General features: G+C 48.1%; 1 protein-coding gene and 1 pseudogene across 1 annotated transcript in view; one reads left to right on the top strand and one right to left on the bottom strand.

The window, feature by feature from the left end:
• The window catches only part of Vac14 (VAC14 component of PIKFYVE complex), a 115182-nt gene that overhangs the window by 62501 nt on the left and 32344 nt on the right, over positions 1-20337 (bottom strand). The window contains exons 10-12 of the mRNA XM_028891078.2: positions 11810-11873; positions 5610-5754; positions 5290-5355 (exon numbers count right to left, since the gene is read on the bottom strand). Coding sequence (XP_028746911.1) covers positions 5290-5355; positions 5610-5754; positions 11810-11873 — 275 coding nt within the window. The remainder of the gene's footprint in view (positions 1-5289; positions 5356-5609; positions 5755-11809; positions 11874-20337) is intronic.
• LOC114708084 lies at positions 18849-19396 on the top strand (annotated as a pseudogene).

The raw sequence follows: 20337 nt of genomic DNA, 5'->3' as shown, positions 1-20337 counted from the left end.
GGGCTGCTTGGCCTTGAGACTGAGTAAAGGTAGTTTCAGGTGGTGTGTGTGTGTGTGTGTGTGTGTGTGTGTGTGTGTGTGTGTGTGTGTGTGTGTGTGTGTGTGTGTGTGTGTAGGCTTCCCATCAAGCCAGATGACCTGAATTTGATCTCCAGAACCCACCCGGTAGAAGGAAAGAACTGATTCCCACAAGCTATGCTCTGACTGCCACACAGACATGGACATAGACAAGCAGACAGACATATGAATAAATGTAAAATCAAAATGCAAAGGACACAGTAGCGTCTCCCTGATCTGCTCAGGGTGCTAGGACTGGCACCTGCCTGGAGAGGCCACATTAAGAACGCCGTCCAGCAAAGCCTGAGCTGCTCCTTCAGTGACAAATGAGCCCTGAGAGGGTCTTTGGCAGTGTGACTTGGCCAGGCAAGCCCCTTCCCTTGAGGGCCAAGAATCTCTTCAGCTTTTCTGTTGCCTTTCTCCAGAGGCCTGCACCACGAAAACAAGTTTAACTTCCCAACTCCTGACAGGGCAAACCCTTCCTCGAATGAGGCCCAGGGCCTAGCAGGCTCATCCCTGGGTCCCCACCCTATTGGTGAGGGACCAAGAGGCTCAGAATTGGAGACTAGCAGTATAGGCAGAGAGGTACACCAGTGAGGACAGCCAGCAGCTCAAGGATGCCCAAGTCTGCTTTCCTCAGGGCTCAGTCTAGGCAGGGGTGCTCATAGGTCTAGGTACTTCTGATACATCCCATCAGCTGAGGACGGGATAGGCGATAGTCTGTCTTAGATCAGGGATCATCACTGTCCTTGCAGGGGACTCTCTCAAGTGCCCTAAGTCATCCCTTAGACCTACCCCACAGGTGCATCAAAGGCCCACGACTACCACAGCTGTGAGCAATGCTCCGGGATGCTCCAGGATGCTCCGGGACACACTGGCTAGAAGGGTGGTTCTCATTCTCTTGGCTGCTTTTGCATCACTCACATCGGGCTTCCGCTCTTGTCAGCAGCTTCTCTTGACAGTGACTTTGAAGTTAAGAGAGGGGAAAAGCAAGGAGCTTCTCCTGGGTTGGTAATCTCTTCTGGGACCTGAGCTGCTGAGGCAGGGAATGCCAAACAAGGCATACTGAGAGGACAGGTCTACAGTAAGGTGGGGCCCAGCAGGGGGGTCTACTTACTGCTCTCAGGGGGCTTGCTTCTGAGAGAGAGGCCATGGCTGCTGAGGTCCTAATGAGTCTCTGCCAATGATGTCCTTTTTCTCCCTGGACCTGAGGCAGCCAGCTGGAGGCCTTCCTCAGCTAGTACGAGGAGCAATGTTTCCGACACGGTGGAACATGCTGGTGACAGGGTTCTAAGAAGTGAGGCTGGCACTGAGTGCCAGCTCCAACCCAGGGCTGCTGGGGAGGCCGAGGGAGGAGAGGAAGGACATGAAGGGGTGCTCTTCGCTTCCCCATTACCCACGGCTGGCTTTCTATCAGAACACAGGTTCCTTAGCCTGCTCTTTGCCCCACAGGCAGGAGGAGGACAGATATGAGGTCACCCTGTGATTAGGTGCTGGCTGGAGAAACTGAGGGGAGAAGGCTGTGAGGAGACATGGGGCTCATCTTGCTGCGGTCTTCTACAGAATGACCTCCAGAGTCTAAGGAGCCTCTGTTTACCACAGGGCCATCCTGCATTCTGGGTCCTGGGCTTAGCATCTGATGCTCACGAGTTCATCTAACCCTTCCAACACACCTAGAGGGAGGGAGGTGCCTTTGTTATTTTTCCTTTATGGGAACAGGCTAGCTAACCATTAGGTGGCAGAGCCAGGATTGGACTGGACTGCCTGATCCTAAGGCTTGTGTCCCTAGCCACCAAGCTGCACTGTCACCCAGGAGTGAACATTACCAGGAAGGGATGCCATTCTAGATCCTAACAGAATAAAAATGCTGTGTTGCCTTCACTATGAATGCAATCCTCATACAAACCCTGAGGTGTCACTGAAGGACAAGATGACTTACTGGATATGAGCCTTGCTCCCAAGGCAGGGGAATTCAATGTTTCGAAAAAGCCAATTTCTCAATAGGTGAACCTAGGAGGACAGGAAGGTGACTGGGGTGGGCAGAGTCTGTGCGTGCTGTGTCTCTGTGTTCTGTCTAAAAGGCAGAACTAAAAGGTGTGGACTTCGTTAGCCTCATTTCATGGCTCAGGCAGGTTAATTCCTTATGCAAGGCCACCACCAAGGATAGCCCAGAGGTAGGATTCTGCCCTGTGACTGGAAGCCGACTGTTCAGGCTGTCCACATTCACTCAGAGGGGACACATGGTCCTTCTAGGTCTCTTCTGAGACTGAGTGCCACCCCTTTCCCATGAGAATTCTAAATGTAGGCTGGGAGCCCCCTATGTACGGGAAGCATGGGTCACCTGAAGCCTCCGGGTCCAACCTATCAGGAAGGCAGAGAGAACCCTGTCTTCAGGCAGATTTTTCTCAGGGAACCAGCAGCTGTCACCTGGCACCTTCTGGGAAGGGGAAGCAGCAGACCCTAGCATGGAGGTCCACCAGAAAGCTCTGAACATGTGCACTGCATTCCATGTGGGGAAATCAGGGTCACATTCCTCATAACAAGTAATTGGATCTGTAGCTAATGGGAGGATTTCTACTTCAGTGCCAAGAATATTAATTTGACACCTGCAAACTGTTTCTGACAAAAAGGATTCCGATAATGTCTACAAGGAACAGGCGGTAGGGAGGAAACAGCCACTTATCCTGAAGAAAGGAAGACTAGACAATGCATGCCAGAAGGGTGTGGCCTACCAATCTGTCACTCTGGCAGAACTTAAGAACAATGGCAGTCAAGACACTCTGGTGCAGGCTAAGAGGACTGCAGAATACAGTGTGTGTGTGTGTGTGTGTGTGTGTGTGTGTGTGTGTGTGTGTGTGTGGTGAGCTAGGTCTCTGAGCTCTGTCTTCCCCATGCCTGGCTCTTGCATCATCAACACCTGGGTACATGCCGTCTCCTGGGGTTAGTGGCTCTAAACCAGAGTGAGGAATACAGTATAAACCAGAGGGTTCATGACAGTATTACTACTGAGAGAGAAAAACATTTCCAACAGAGGTGACAAATAGATGTCTTACATATACAAAGAGCTTCCTCAAATCAAGAAGCAAAGAAGACAAAGGATTTAGGGCCTTTTCAAAACATAAAACATTCCATACCGAACTGAGAATCCGCACAGAACAAGGGCGAAAAGGGCTGTGATTCTTCTGGAGCAATCAGGAGGAAACCCAAGTGCCCACCTCCCAGGTGGTCCTATACTTGATGGGACACAGCGGTAGTCACACAGTTAAAGGGGTGGAGTTTGGCTTCAAACAGATCTGGTTTTGAGTTCAGGCCCAGCATCTCTTAGTTGTGGGCAAGTTAAAGTCTTAGGTTTTTGTTTTTGTTTTTTGTTTTGGTGTGTACTGCAAAATGGAAATAACAGAGCTACCTCCTCCCCCAGAACTGCTCTGAGGTTCTCTAATGTCTACAATCAGAGTCCAGCATGGTCTGTGAACCCCAGGCAGCTCCAGGAAGATCAGAGCAGTGCCTGGAAAATTTGGAAAAACCTACCATGGAACACTTCCTGTATCTACTACAGAGGACCCAGGAGGAAAGGACTCCCACTGCCAAGTCCACAGAATGTCCTGAAGGTCAAAGAGACCGGGCAGGGGACCTTCAGGAATGGCACCCTGGTGAAGAACGAGAGTAGGGCACCAACCTGACTCACCAGTGATTATCAAGGTCCCCAGATCCCTTTAGAAAGGTAGGAAAGAGAGGCCATTCTCATAGTACCTCCCCGCAAAAAACTGTCCTCAAGATCAGCTTTAATCCTCTCCTCATGAGGCCCACAAGATGTGCCCCAAGGCCTTGACAACATTGGCACTTCGGCAAATCGCGTTTCCACAGCTGCAACCTGAACAGAGCAGTTTAATGGACTGTATCTCCCCCGCTCCCACTAAACACACGCACACACAAAAGCCAGTTCCAAGCAAAGGCGGCTGGATGGGATTAACAACTCAGTTTAAAGGACTGAAAGCTCAGCTGCTTCCAGTGAAGCCCCATGGAAGGAAAGAGGCAATCAGCAGAGTTCTCCCTTCCTTTCTGCTCTGAACCCCTTGAGGAGTCACTCGGCTCACAGGAGAACTGGGCCACACATCCACCTGGCTCTCAAACTGCAAGGGGAAGGGGTGGGGGAGAGGAGGGTGTATGTGGGCAGAGGGGCCAAGGGTGGGCACATATCATCTATTTGGGATTTTTCTGGAAATGTAGAGAACCTGAGAGGACCAGGAAGGTGATACCTGCCTGCTGGCTTTTCTCATCAGCCCAGGCTCAAGAAAGCAAATTCAGGTTGCAGGACAGTTGCTAGGGCCCTAAGTTAGCCTCATTCCAGTCTAGGGAAGACCAAGCTGCATCATTCCAAGGAAACTGAACAATGTCCTTTTCTCCCAACCCCAATCCCGTCCTCTCCCATGACCCTATTGTGCAAGTCATATGCCCACTGCTATGTGGAGACAAGACACTGCTCTACCCTCACAGTGACTGAGAGCCCAGACAAGGGAGAGGCCACATCACAGCTTAGACCATCAGCATCCAATACACAGCCAGAAGGGCCCATCTGGATAATGGAGGATCTATGTCCTCGAAAATAGGGATGCCCTGCCCCTTGGCTAAGAGGCAGGGAGTCCTGAAAAGAACCCCTGCCTGAACTCTGGGGCAAAGATGCCAAGAATGAAGGCAGAGTAATGGTGAGTTGGAATGCCCTGTCCCCATCCAGGCCACCCTCTCCTTTTCACACTAGCAGCTCATAATGACCCCAATAAAGCAAGGCTTTGGGACCAGTTTTAAGTTGGTGGCCCAACTGGTATGCAGCTGAAAGAATATAACCACATAGCCCTTTACACACATCTGTTTCAATGCAAAACACACGTACTACTGCTATCCTCATCAGACAGAAGAGGAAATCGAGGCAGAGGAGTTCCAGCAGCAAGGCAGGGCCATACCTTGTTCTCAGGCAGGGTGACCTCAAAGTCACACTCACAACTATCTTCCAGGGAAAACAAACTCAGGTAGAGCTATAAACTCATGTCCTACCCCAAGTGTTCCAGAATGACCCTCGGAAGAAATATCCTTCCTTGGAATGCTAAATGCAGTTTTGGTTTAAGAACACAACATCAACCAGACAAGCATATCTAAGCTATGAAGAGTCCTCCAGCTCATTAAAAGGAAGGTTGGGTAACTGGTGTTTCAGAAAGAAGGCTGGGCTTGAGGACCTACCTCATCGGATTCATCAGATAATGTCTGAAGCAGGATAGGAAAGAGGCTGTCTGTGTGCCGGAACATCTGGAAAGCAGAGAAGGGGTGCCTGTGAGCTTCCTGCTCCCCAGACTGGGCTCAGTGCAGACAACATGCTACAGGTCTGTTACTCCCCTGCCCCTTCCCTGGCCCACAGCACCTCACAGCATCTGCCACTCCTCTGTCTGCCAGGCTTTCTGTAGATGGCCATACCCCCAGCACTGAGTGTGGGCAGGCCCTGAAAGCCCAAGGTGGACCTTTAGATGACCACCGACCTTCTGAGGAGCTAGGTCCAAGCTCACCTTGCGGGGAGTTTTGATGTAGAGATGGTAGAGCCACTTGAGAACGGCAATCCTGGTCATCATCCCAATGGCTGTGTCACTGAGGTGGCAGTTCAGGACTTGCACAATGCCGTCCAGGTGCAGGGTCACTGGAGCTCTGTCAGTGCTGTGGGCGAGACCAAAGCGAAACCTTGAGTCCTTCTGTCCCCACGAGCTGCCGTACCCCCTGGGTCTGCACACTTAGAACCACACTTCTACCCCACTGTCCGGGGACTGGCAGGCAGCTAAGCAGATGGCACTCATTTGGTTCAGCCCAGTGGCTCCAAGGAGGGCTTGCTTCTCTGTTTGCACCAGTTTGGGTGCAGCCATGCTGTCCCCATGTGGGGAGGAGGCCATTCTGCTGGACTCCTAGTCACTTCCCCTTCCTCTACCCAGCACCAGAGACTCTGACAGGCAGAGCTGGCCCACACTGGACCTCTGATCTGAACATCCTGGATGTTTAGCATCCTCAGGGCACCAAGCCAGTCCTCTGCTGATGAAATCAAACTAACAAGTCCAACAGCACAAGGACAGGCCCCTCAAACACTCTGTGGCATCCAAGACCCTCCATGGGCAAGTGAAGACCAACAGTCAAGTGAGGCGGAGGACTGCCCTGTCATCTTGCCACCCTTGTTCCTGACACAAGATTTGTCCTAGAGAGAAGCAGAAGGGCTGCCTTTGAAGTAGAAACTTCTCTGAACTGGGTGTGAGGTGGGGGCCTGTCTAAGAGAATACAAGACTGTTTAGACAGTGCTGTAGTTCACGTTAGGCCTGGAGCTCCCACACACTGAAGCTCTCTGGTCTCCACTAACAGAAAGGGCATAGTAAGCAAGCTGGTGAAGGCCAAGTGATGCTCCGAGACTGAGAAGCTCTGCTCAAACTGGCTGGCCTCAAACTCAGAGATCCACCTGCTTCTGTCTCCTGAGTGCTAGGATTAAAGGCTACCAGACCTGGTGAGGCTGGGTTTTCAAGGTGGGGCAGCACAGGAAGGAGTTGGAGGGGCTCCTCCTCTACCATCACACTGCATTTCCCCAAAGTGATGACAGCGAAGGCTGCATTTTCTGCATTCTGGGGCCAGGTGGTTCCACTGTCCACCTATACAGAACTGTCTTTCTTGGCCTTTCCAGGCTATTCAATTATTCATCTGTACCAGGAACTTGATGGCTGTGCATTCCTCATGAGCCTGCAGATTCTGAAGCTCATGTGTTGTGACTCCTAAGGGGTGTGTCTCTATAACCAGTAGGCAGCAGAATTGCTATTCAATACCCTTTGGTGGTCCCCTGGGGCCTGTTTCAGGGTTGAGAGTGGGCATTCTAATCTCAGGGACTACATGATCTCAGTATGTGACACAGGACAGAACTCAGAATACAGCCTCTGCACAGAGGAGGCAGCCACTGCGCTTTCCCAGGAGTCATTGGCTAGGCGTTCCTGATATGGTTTTTGAGTATTTCAAACTGTCAAGGTTTTGGCAACAAAAGATAGGCTGGGCCAGAGAGGCAGAAACAGTGGCCAGCCAAGCCCTTTATCACTCTATCCTGTTCTCTGTCCAACAGAAACACAGTTGTGCCACAGATGGCCTTCTACGTTCTCTAGTTTCTAAGTCAAAATTAGCTTTCATGTTTTAACTAAGCCAAGACATTAGCATATCAACATACAGTCAATAAGATGAACATAAAGATCACTACTGAGGCGCTCTACACCCTCCTTGAGTCCTAGGCTTTGAAATCAAGCATGTATTTTCCATCAGCAGCATAGCCCAGGTCAGGGGGCTTGGCAGCCAGCACAGCAATTCACACAGGCTCTCAGGATTTCTTCACACTCCATCTCTCTCTGCTGATGGTCAGAGCTTCCTGTCTCACATCCAGGTCTTCCTTTGCTGAATCCTGGGCTGATCTTGTAGAGCTCCTTATGGAGTGATGCCTGCCACGGTCTAAGGCTTCAACAAGGCAGGTGGATATTCAAGAGTAGCTACCACCTTCTCAGCCATACTTTGATAGTGCTGTTCTCTAGGGTCTGCAGTGGGTCCTTTTTTCAGCAGGAGTAACAGGGTGTTCAGGATATTATCTGGGGGTCCTGTGTCTGAGGACTACTGCTACATTTCAGCAGAATTAGCCCCCAGTGGCCCCTTCAGGTGGTGCCGTGTCAAACCCACACAACACAGGAAACTGGCAACACTGTGTATGTTGATGCTCTTCAATGCTGTCTCCCCCGCAACCTCCTCCGCAAGGTATAAGCCTCAACCAACAACCATGAGGTCATGGAAGGGACCTGAAGGTTCATGCACCCAATCTGCCAATGCACAGAGGAGCAAACCTGGGTCCAGAGGCAGTGTGAGACACACCAAAGCCAAGAGGTCAAGGGCTGAGAACTCATTCTCTTAGCTCAAGACATCCTTTGGGGTTCTCTTCCCTTGGCTAGCTCAAGGTGAAGGTCATGGGAAGCAGCTGCACATCTATCTTAGTGCCTGGCAAAGGAGGGTCAGGATCCCATCTGCCCTTGAGCAGGCAGTTCTCAGCTGCTCTCTTGGGTGGTGCTGGCTGCTGAGCTCTGCCTGTGCTTGTAGGGAGCAGGGGCTGTGGGGCCTTCCTGGGGGTGGGGTGTGCTTACACAAAGTGATCAGCTTTCCTCTAATAGGCCAAGCCTGAGATGCAGCATCCTCTGCTCTGGCTAACCCATCATGAACAGGACAGCGCTCACAGGAGGTTTAAAATACATTTCTATACCGGTTCCAAAATGTCTAGACAAGTCACTCCTGAGAGCTTCTGAGTTATTTCAACGTGTCCTCAGCAAACATCTTTTTTTGGGGGGGTGGGGCGGGGTAAAGCATCTCCTAACGAGTCTCACATGTACATGCATTACAATGCAGCAGCACGGCACTGCTGCAGCTTCAAGCACAAACCTGCCCAACCATGCTTCCGATGCCACCAATACACCACCACTTAGCGGTTCTCTGGGGGACAAGTGTATTTTGTAGTATTTAACTCTATTCTATTCATATTATAGCTACAATCAAATTGAAGGAAGGGCAACTCTAAAGAGAGCTTATGAATTCAACGTTGCCTTTCTAAAAACACCAGGTCATTACACACTCTTTTCAGTCAGTAACCCCTCAAAGTTGGGCAGCACCGACTTCTAGACTTTTCTTCTGGATGTGGTACAGGGCAGCCAACCATGCCAGGAGAACAGTTCTGAATGGTCACTGATGACAGCACGGCCTTTGGCAAGGCCCTAGCTGCCAGGGGGAAGTCTATACACCTGTCCAAAAACCTGCCAGATGCATCAGAGAAGCCAATGTGCAACCTTCTATAACTCTTGAACAACAATTCATCAAGCAAATGCTGGTGCTCTGGAGCCAGACAGGCTAGCTTGGATTTTCACGTCATCACTCATTAGTCGGGTGCTTCCAGCAAGACTTAACCTCTCTGTCCTGTCTCCTCATTTTGATGATGGGGCTGAGGAGGGGCTTGTGATAACCAGTGAGGTTAAGTGTGACCAAGTACACACTTGCTGTCTGCCAGGCACTGTTCCAGGCTTCTCACATACCTTGACTCACTTACATCCTGTTCCTCTCTGGGGTCAATGCTGTCGCCCCACTCCAGTTTACACATGGCAGGCAGGAAGTGAACTGGGCCCCTTTCTCTCCAGAGGAAGGGATGCACCTGGTGTGCAGAAAGGCAGGAGTGGAGAAACCCTCCCTCTGCTACTGTCCTGCCCTCCACCATGCTTCCTCCATTCTGCTGTCTTTTCTTTCCACCTCTCAAGGAGGCCTGTTTTCAACTCTCCCTGTGGAGGGTAGAGGAGCTCAGACCCCTTGGACTGGTACTACTTGACTGTCTACCCACTCAGACAGAGATGTCACTATTTATTGAGTGGCTCTTTTGGTGGCTAAGCCTGGGCTCCAGACTGGGAGAGGAAGTCATCTGTGGTCTCTCAATGCTTTGGACTCCCTGTACCCAGTCTGATCCCTGACCAGCTAATGGATTTGGAATTTTATATGGCTGTATGTTTCCTAGGAGAAGGGTCCACAGCTTTGTTAGACTCTCTAAGGACTGGTGATCTCTAGGAGGCTAATGACCAGGAAGTCTTCCTTCTAGCCACTGTTCTTAGCTGGCCATTTGGGTAGTGCTCTGGGTAAGCAAAGCATCTACAAAATGAGAGGGCAGGGTGCGTTGTGCCACCCTGAATGATGCCATCTGTGCATGCTCAATGGCTCTGGAGGGAGCAGCCAGAGGTTTGAGCATCTAGCCTGTTCTCACAGCTCCTGTGGCTGCATCCTTCCTAGACAGGCTGCAGGCTGTGATGCTACCACAAGATGGTCTTCCTGCCCAGTGCAGCTTGCAGGAATCGTCTTGTGTTTTGTTTCCTGTTTGTGTTTTCAAAAGGGTGGATTCAGCACTGGCTTCTGAGTGACAGGTATAAACCAAACCTGGTTCCAGCTAGCTGGAACACAGGAACTGAAGTCTCTGTAGGCTCACTTAGAAGAGCATAAGTTTCCAAATGACAGGTGGTAGGAGGTCATGCCACCTCTGTAGTCCATCAGTCACGCACTGTTTCTGCTTCCTCCTTATCCCACTGTCATTCTCTGAAGCTTGACAGTCTCTGTAGCCTGGAGTCCAGTGTCCAGTCTTTCTGGCTACAAGTGGCAGCACAAAAATCCCCTCACTGACCCTGCCACGCTATTGGCTTCCAAAGCCTCCATGTCTAGAGCGGAAACCTCCAGAGGATTCACATATCCCCTGCCCCTCTGCCCATACCTGAGTTCCCAAACCTAGTGTCCACACTGGCCTCCCCTCTGAGGATGCCTAGCATCCCCTGGGGCCACATCTAGAGTGCCAGTCACACCTGTTCTTCCCTTTAGTCCAGCTCAGGAATGTGCCAGGCATGCTGGGTTTAGTTCTAGCTAAGTATCTAGAGGTTACCCCTCCGTTCCTCTCATGTATTCCATCCTGTCCATCAGCAAAGCTGCCAAGCCTACCGTTCAACACCCCCCCCCCCCCGCCAGCTCCTCAGAGTGCAATCCCTTCTCTCCAGCCACCCTGACCCTCTCCCCAGTCCATTCTGTATGGAGCCACCCTTTCCCCACCCTTCCATCCCTAAAATAGACACACTGATGCTGCCAAGCCTGGACTAAACACCAGCAAAATCTCAATGGTCTGACATCAGGTGAGCACCGAGCCTGGCTGCAGGACCCCTAATCCTCTGCGGTGCAACTGGCCTCCTTCACAGTTCTGCAGTCTCCTGGAAACTTGATGGCTACTCTGTTGTCTCCCATAAAGTGTGCCAAAGTCAGGGCCACATTTACGATCTGACTCTACCTCAGAACCTGTGGGGATGAGCCCAGGCAGGTGCTCTAGAAATGTATGACAAGCAAGTGAAAGTGAGTGGGTGACTGGCCCTTACTTACTCTCCTGTTGCTCACTGGGGGAGGCAGCACTGGGGTGCACGTTACTGAATTCAATACCTGTGAGCTTAGAAATGATCCTTGGGTCTTTAGGGATAGCAATACATTAAACACGATACAGAAGGGAGATCCCGAGGATCTGAAAAGAGCCTCCTAAAGTGGAGCGGGCATTTTCTCCTCAGAAAAAAATGGCTCCTCAGGCCCAGGTTCAATGTCAAGTTTAGAGGAAATCCACTATAGAGGAATTGCCACCTACACAGCTTCAGCAGGTAGGTCAGCAGACTCAGCCCGGACAGGTTGCATTGGAAAGGCAGGGGATGACTTTGCTCCTAGGCCTGCACTGCCCCCCTGTGGAAGCCTGTGCTGTGACAGCCATCCTGAGAGAGAAGGCAGAAGAAGAAAGTTCTTGTGCCTGCACCTAGATCTACCATGGTCATGATTCTGATTGCTGTGCCCTTCCTGTCTTCCATGCTTCTCCTGCTCAGAGTCAGCCTCGCCTTGGATAAGGAAAGGGCTCTGGGTGAAGGCATCTGCAGCCTCACAGCTATCACCACACACGGCTGGGCTTTTAAAACGTATATTGACTGACCCAGCAGCTCCCAATCTTTCTCAAAGGCCAGAGGAACTGGGTGGAGAAGCTTTCCATGGAATCCTTCAGATTTCCTCCTTTGTGTACCAGGTACTCCCCAGACAGTGGCGTCAGACAGTTTTCCTTGGGTCTTTGCTGCAGTCTCTTGCACCCAGAAAGCTCTAGACCACTGGATTTTCACAAATCATTTACCTGGCTGAGGTGAAGACGCTGATGCCACTTCCGAAGCTGGAGTCACAGGAACCACCTGGACCTCCTGGGGAGGAAGAGGAACAAGGTGAGGCTGAAGCCTGCCTGCTCATTTGTAGAAACAAGACCCTGGTCCCCAGCACCCACACTTCTATTTAGGCTCCTGAAAAGGAAGCCAAGGACCCAGTGCTTCTGCAGTCCCTAGGTCTTAGGGGATAACAGCCAGGTCTGACTATTTCTAGGCACAGGGGACACTCATGCTGAATACAAACGGAACATTTCAGAAGGGCCTGCAGACCCAAGGGCAGTGCCTGCATATGAATTGGGTTATTTAACACCTTAGCTAGCAGGGAATGCAGCTAAAGTTCAAAATGAGATACTATTTCATCCCCACCTGGAGGGCTAAGGTAAAAAGGGAAGAAAATGGTTAGTAAAGGTGAGGAGGAACAGAAATTCTTCTGCATTGCTGGTAGAAACGTGAAATGATGTTGCCACTGTGTACAACAGGTTGGCAGGTCCTTAGAAGTTAAACAGTTATCCAGCAGCCCAGCAATCTGCTCCAATAACTCCACCCAAGAGCAATGGAAACCTGTGTCCCACAGAAGCTGCACTTTATGGCAGTGCAGCTACCTACCACAGTCAAAAGGTGGAAGCAGTCCAAAGGTCTGTGTGGGGATAAACAAAATGAAGCATTACTCAGCAATCAAAGAGGAACAGGTTACAGAATGGATGAACTTTAAAGATATGCTGAGTCAAAGAAGCCAATTCCAAAAGATTACATACTAAGATTCTATTTATAGGAAATGTCCAGAACAGACAAGTCTGGAGACAGAAAGTAGATTAGAGGTTGCCTAGGGTTGGAGGATTTGGGGGGAGTAGAGTGTGATGGGCAAGGGCTTCTTTTTAGGTCATTGAAAATGCTCTAAAATTGGTTGTGATCATTATATAACTTGGTGAATATAGAATACAATATACAATACAATAAAAGGGTTAAAAAAGATTCTGGGAAAGAACTGTGACCTTGTACTCTCCACAAGTCCCTCAGCATGTGGCCAACTCAAAACCTTTACTATACTTAGCTTTCTGTTGCAGGCCCCAAGCAGAACAGGATTGAGATAATTCCAGCCTTTTCTTTTGGCACCTAACTAAGTTTCCTAAAGAGCTAAGACACTGTGCTCTGGAAGATATGTGGAAGGCTGCCAGTAGGACTCTCTTCTAACTAACCCCAGTCCTGACCAGGAACTGGTCACAGCTTAGAGAATCAAGGAGAGGAGGAAGTCGGCAGTGTGAGGTGCTCAGATATAAGATCAATATCACCAGTCAGTACTGAGTCAATGCAGCCCCGATAGGATGCGCTGCAAGGGACTTCTGCAGCGTCCTTCCAAAGCGCCTAGCTTTAGGAAGCATGGGAGAAAATGTGAGACAGACTCACATGGAGAATTGTCTGCAAAGTGACTGGCCAGCCCTTCACAAGTGTCACAGATTGGAGGTGATTCAGAGGACAGCAATTAAGTGTAGCATGGAGTTTTAGAATCAAAGGAACAGGAGGGAAAAACTGGGGACAGCCAGGTTAGGTGTATAGTGGAGTCAGCAGTGTCCTACCAAAGTTCCAGACAGCTCAGAGAAGGATACAAAAGGAGCTCTTTATTCTTCTACATTTTTTTTCTGTACTCTTAAAATTATTTTTTAAACGTGATTCTTTTTTTTTCTTTCTTCTTTTTTTTTTTTTGGTTTTTCGAGACAGGGTTTCTCTGTGTAGCTTTGCGCCTTTCCTGGGACTCACTTGGTAGCCCAGGCTGGCCTCGAACTCACGGAGATCCGCCTGGCTCTGCCTCCCGAGTGCTGGGATTAAAGGCGTGCGCCACCACCGCCCGGCTCTTAAAATTTTTTAAACGTGATTCTTTTTAAACCTAGGAAAATATATAGACTGCAGACAGTATCAGTCTCATGGAGATGAGAAACTGAGGACAAAGGACATTCTATGACATGCTCTCAGTCAGACAGTATCAGAAGCCTGGAATTTTTCCAGAGAGCCATATACACATATTAAAAGAGAGAGAGAGAGAGACAGACAGAACAGAGAAAAAGTTGTTTGTCTTAGTTTCTGTCTGGGATTTTTGTCATAGTCATCTGTCTCCTGTATTCTCTCTAAATTGTTAGTGCTTATCAATCAGGCCCGAGTTAAAAATTTCTTGACGAGGATACATGGAGAGAATTTCTCAACTAGACCAACAGGCAAAAATCATAAAGAAAAAAAAAAACCTGATAGGCTAATTGAAATTGATAACTGGCGTTCCCTGCTTTACTGGAGGCCATGCTGATACCCAGAACCCCAGGTAAGCTCCCACCCGCAGATCAGATCGCTAACACTCCCAACCAACCAACTAACCAACCCTCCCCCATCACAATCCTGGCCTACAACTCTGGGGGAAGCCCCCTGTTCTACGAGATTCCACACCGACACCCAGAACCCCAGGTAAGACCCCAGCCTGCATACATCAGTACTCCTTCAGTGCCCTGCCAGCCTGCCCCCAACCACCCCTCCTCCCCTCGTCACTATATCCTGGCCCACAATTCTGGTAGAAGCCCCTGTTCCACTAGAGGCCACACAGGCCCAGAACCCTGGGTAGGCTGGTAACCCGTGGACTGCCCCCACTTTCTCAGTGCTTGCCCAGCCCAGCCCCCCCCCACCCCCCTTCCCCTCATCCTGGCCCCCAACTCCAATGGAGGCACCCTGCTGGACCAGAGGACACGCAGGCGGCCCCCCAAACCACAGGTAGCCCACCAGCCCCAGCACTGCCCCACTCAGTGTCCTCCTAGCCTACACCTAATCACCCCACTCTTCCCCATCACCGTACCTCAGCCACCAACCCAGCTGGACAGAGGCCACACTGGCTGCCAGAACTCCAGCTCCAACTTGAGTAGAGACCGTCTCCTCAACCACAGGCCACTCCAGCCAGAGGACCAGGGAGGAAACAGAAACCAAGGAAAAAAAAACATCCATCCAACAAAGAGAAGCCCAGAAGTCTACACGAGACCTCTAGTTAGCCCAAACCCAGATGCCTAGATGCCAGTGAAAGAACACAGTCAACAACAGCCAGGGCAGGCAGCATGTCTCCACCAGAGCCGGCTGTCCTACTACAGCAAGTCCTAAACATCTCAACACAGCTGAAGCACAAGAAAGCCACCTTAATTTATGGCCAGCCTGGACTACCAAGAGAGATCCAGGAAAGGCGCAAAGCTACAAAGAGAAACCCTGTCTCGAAAAACCAAAAACCAAAACCAAAAACAAAAACAGAAAACCCCCCCCAAAAACCACAAAATCTAATTTATGAAGATAGAGGTCCTTAAAGAGGAAATGAATAAATCCCTTAAAGAAATCCTGGAAAAACTAAACAAACAAAAAATCAGAGGAAATGAATAAATCCCTTAAAGAAAGCCAAGAAAAGACAAAAGTTGAAGGAAATGAATAAAACTGTTTAAGACCTGTAAATGAAATAGAAGCAATAAAGAAAAAAAAACAAAAACAAAAAACAAAAAACAAGGGAATCCTGGAAATGAAAAAACTAGGTAAGTGAACAGGAACTACACACAAATATCACCCAAAGAATATGAGATGGAGCCGGGCGATGGTGGCGCACGCCTTTAATCCCAGCACTCGGAGCAGAGCAGGTGGATCTGTGAGTCGAGCCAGCCTGGCTACCAAGTGAGTCCAGAAAGCGAAAGCTACACAGAGAAACCCTGTCTCGAAAAACAAAAAAAAAAAAAAAAAAAAAAAAAAAGAATATGAGATGGAAGACAGAATCTTTGGCGTTGAAGACATGATAGAAGAAAGAGGTACATTGGTCAAAGAAAATATTAAATCTAAAAACTTTCTGACACAAAACATCTAGGAAATCTGGGACACTATGGAAAGACCAAATCGAACGATAATAAGAATATGCCAGGTGGTGGTGGCGCACACCTTTAATCCCAGCACTCAGGAGGCAGATCTCTGTAAGTTTGAGGCCAGACTGGTCTACATAGTTGATTGAGTTCCAGGACAGCCAGGGCTACACTGTGAAACCCTGTCTTAGAAAAAAGACAAAAAGAATCCCCTCCCAAAAAAGACAAAAAAAAAAAAAAAAAAAAGAATCATAGGAATCCCTGCTCAAAGACCTAGAAAATATTTAACAAAATCATAGAAAACTTGACTAACCAACGTAAAAGAGATGCCTATAAAAGTATTAGAAGCTCAGAGAACACCAAATAGATTTGACCAAAAAAGAAAGTCCCTTAGCCACATAATAAACAAAACACTAAACACAGAATAAAGAAAGAATATTAAAAGCTGCAAGGGGAAAAGGTCAAGTAACATAAAGGCACACCTATTAGACTCACATCCGACTTCTCAATGGAGACTCTAAAAGTCAGAAGGGCCTGGACAGATGTCCTGCAGACTTTAAGAGACCACAGATGCCAACCCAGTCTACTAGACCCAGCAAAACCTTCAATCACCATAGATGAATAAAACAAGATATTCCATGATAAAGTCAAATTTAAACAATCCACAACTCCAGCCCAAAGAAGGTACTAGAAGGAAAACTCCAACCCAAGGAGGTTAATTACATCCACGGAAACACAGGAAATAATCTCATACGAGCAAAAATAAAAGGGAAAAACACAGACCACCACCACCAACACCACCACCACCACCACCAAACAACAACAACACCACCAACAACAACAACAAAATAAAGGAATTAGAAATCATTGGTCATTGATATCTCAATATCAAGGACCTCAATTCCCCAATAAAAAGATAATTACAGACTAATAGAATGGATGCAAAAACAGCATCCATCCTTCTGCTGCACACAAGAAACACACCTCTACATCAAAGATAGACATTACCTCAGAGTAAAGGGTTGGAAAACATGCTGCTGTAGCCATTCTAATATCCAACAAAACAGACTTCAAACCAAAACTAATCAAAAGCGACAGGGAAGGACACTTCATACTCATCAAAGGAAAGATCCACCAAGATGATCTTTCAATTCCTAATATCTCTGCCCCAAACACAAGGACACCCATGTTTGTAAGGAAACACTACTAAAACTTAAATCACACATCCACCCTCACACACTGATAGTGGGAGACTTCAATACCCTACTCTCACTAATGGACAGGTCATCCAGACAGGAACTAAACAGATACTGGAGCTCACAGATGTTATGAACCAAATGGACCTAAGGGGTATCTATAGAACAAAACTCCCCCCACCCCAACAAACACAAAAGAATATACCTTCTTCTCAGCACCTTGTGAAACATTCTTGAAAACTGACCACATGCTTGGTCACAAAGCAAGTCTCAACAGATATAATAAAATTGAAATAACACCCTGCATCCTATCAGACCACCATGGATTAAAGGTGGATTTCAATAACAGAAACAACAGAAAGCCTACAAACTCATGGAAACTGAACAATTCTCTTTCTTTCTTTCTTTTTTTATTTTTGGAGACAGGGTTTCTTTGTGTAGCTCTGTGCCTTTCCTGGAACTCACTCTGTAGCCCAGGCTAGCCTCGAACTCACAGAGATCCACCTGCCTCTGCCTCCCGAGTGCTGGGACTAAAGGTGTGCGCCACCACCACCCGGCTCCACAATTCTGTACTGAATGACTACTGGTTGAGACAGAAATAAAGAAAAGAAATTAAAGACCTCCTACAGTTCAATGAAAGCAAACACACAACATACCCAAACTTATGGGACACAATGAAAGGAAAGTCCACAGTACTAAGTGCCTGCATAAAGAAATTGGAGAGATCTCATACCGGCAATCTAACAGCATACCTGAAAGCTCTAGATCAAAAGAAGCAAGCTCATCTAAGAGTAGATGCCAGAAAATAATCAAACTGAGGGCTGAAACCAATAAACTATAAACAAAGAACAATAGAAACAAAGAGTTGTTTTTTTTTTCTTGAGAAAAATCAATGAGATAGACAAACCCATATCCAAACTAACTAAAAGGAGAGAGAACATCCAAATTAACAAAATCAGAAACAAAAAGGTGGACATAACAACAGACATCGAGGAAATCCAAAGAATCATTAGGTCATACTTTAAAAAACTATACTCAGGCTAGAGAGAGGGCTCAGTGGTTATGAGCACTGACTGCTCTTCCAGAGGTCCTCAGTTCAATTCCCAGCACCCACATGGTGGCTCACAACCATCTGTAATGAGATCTGGCACTCGCTTCTGTATACATAATAAATAAATAAATCTTAAAAAAAAAAAAAAAAAAAAACCCTATACTCCACAAAATTGGAAAATTGAAAAGAAATAGATAATTTTCTTGATAGATACCACTTACCAAAGTTAAATCAAGATCATATAAACAATTTTTTTTTTCTCAAGACAGGGTTTCTCTGTGTAGCTTTGGAACATGTCCTGGAACTCACTCTGTAGACCAGGCTGGCCTTGAACTCATAGAGATCTGCCTGGCTCTGCCTCCTGAGTGCTGGGATTAAAGGCATGCTCTACTGCTGCCTGGCCCATATAAACAATTTAAATAGACTTACAACCTCTAAGAAAATAGAAGCAGTCATTAAAAGTTTCCCAACGCCCCCCCCCACCAAAAAAAAAAAAAAATAGGCCCAGGGTCAGACTGTTTTAGTGCACAGTTCTACCAGACTTTCAAACAAGAGCTAATGCCAATACTCCTCAAATTATTCCACAAAATAGAAACAGAAGGAACTGCTGGGGAATGTCTTTCTGTATGCTGTGAATAAGTGTTGCTCTGATTGGTTGATAAATAAAGCTATTTGGCCTATGGCAAGGCAGCTTAGAGGCAGGCAGGAAATCTAGGCAGAGAGACAGGAAGGAGGGGAGAGACACCAGCTGCTGTCACAGCTGAAGGAACAACACGCCAGCAGATCAGAAAGCCATGGAACACGTGGCAAACATAGATTAATAGAAATGAGTTAAGTTGGGGGGGATTGGCTGGATCGGTGAGCCAGAGGGTTGGCCTAGAGTGAGCGGCCTAGAGTTCGGTTCTGAACGATGGCATCTCTGGCAGGCCTGCGAGCCGTCGAAGGCAGCGATTTTTCAGCACCGGGAGTGCAGTGCCATGCACTACCAGATGAGTGTGACGCTCAAGTATGAAATCAAGAAGCTGACTTACGTCCATCTGGTCATATGGCTGCTGTTGGTTGCCAAGATGAGTGTGGGACACCTGAGGCTCTTGTCACATGGTCAGGCGGCCATGCCCTATCAGTGGGAATATCCATATTTATTGTGCATTGTGCCGTCTCTCTTGGGCCTTCTCTCTTTCCCACGAAACAACATCAGCTACCTGGTGCTCTCCACGATCAGCATTTTTGCTCTTCTCCATCGCTCCCCTCATTTATGGCAGCATGGAGATGTTTCCTGAAGCTCAGCAACTCTACCGCCATGGCAAGGCCTACCGCTTCCTGTTTGGTTTTTCTGCTGTCTCCGTCATGTGCCTGGTGTTGGTCCTGGCAGTCCAAGTTCATGTCTGGCACCTGTACTACAGCAAGAAACTCTTAGACTCTTGGTTCACCAGCATGCAGGAGAAGAAACGGAAATGAAGCCTGCCTGCCTGACTTCTGAGGGGTGAAACCGGGGTCTCCCATTGAGCAGCCTGAGGGAAGCTATTCAGAATCTCCAGACTGCGGCATCTGTGATGTGGTACCTAGTGCATACTTGGCGCATTCTGGCCTGGGGGTCTCTGTTACCATCCACTGAGATGACAGAGCTGAAGTATTTAATTTATTCTTGACCAACCGCAACTGGTGACCAGTAGCCGTGGAACACTTCAGTTGGGTGAAGTTGAGGCCTCCACAGCTGTTTTGGTTTTTTTTCCAGACTGAGCCTTGTCCTTGCCTTCTCTGGGTCACAGTCCTACTTTCTCCATTCATCACCCTTCACCACCAACACTAAGAGAGATCTGGAATGGATCAGTACATGAAATTCTCCTTCAATCTGTAGGTCATGGGGCAGGCAACATTTGGGAAGTTGCTCCCCCTACAGGCTTCTCTGTTTACTGCAAACCATTTTAATTAAAAAAGAACCTCAATTAAAAAAAAAAAAAGAAATGAGTTAAGATATAAGAGCTAGCTAGCAAGAAGCCTGACCCATATGCCATACAGTCTGTAAAAAATATAAGCCTCTGTGTGTTTACTTGGCTCTGAGTGCCAGAGGGACCTCAGGTGTGGACTGCAGCGGGGGGGTGGTGGGGGTGGGGGGGGGGGGGGGGGGGGCCGCGGGGGAATGGGGGACGGACACAGGAAAACTTCCAACTACAAGGAATATTGCCAAATTTTATAATTTTATAAGGCCACAGTCACCCTTATACTCAAACCACACAAAAATTCAATAAAAAAATTATAGACCAATTTCCCTCATGAACATAGATGTGAAAATACTCAAAATACTCAATAAAGCAATTGCAAACCGAATCCAAGAACACATAAAAAAAAGACCATCCACCATGATCAAGTAGGTTTCATCCCAGAGATGCAGGAATGAT

The sequence above is a fragment of the Peromyscus leucopus genome, chromosome 5 (genome assembly GCF_004664715.2).
Source record: "Peromyscus leucopus breed LL Stock chromosome 5, UCI_PerLeu_2.1, whole genome shotgun sequence".
In the NCBI taxonomy this organism is placed as follows: domain Eukaryota; kingdom Metazoa; phylum Chordata; class Mammalia; order Rodentia; family Cricetidae; genus Peromyscus; species Peromyscus leucopus.
Note: the sequence above shows the minus strand (reverse complement) of the source record. Positions and strands in the feature narration are given on the sequence as shown.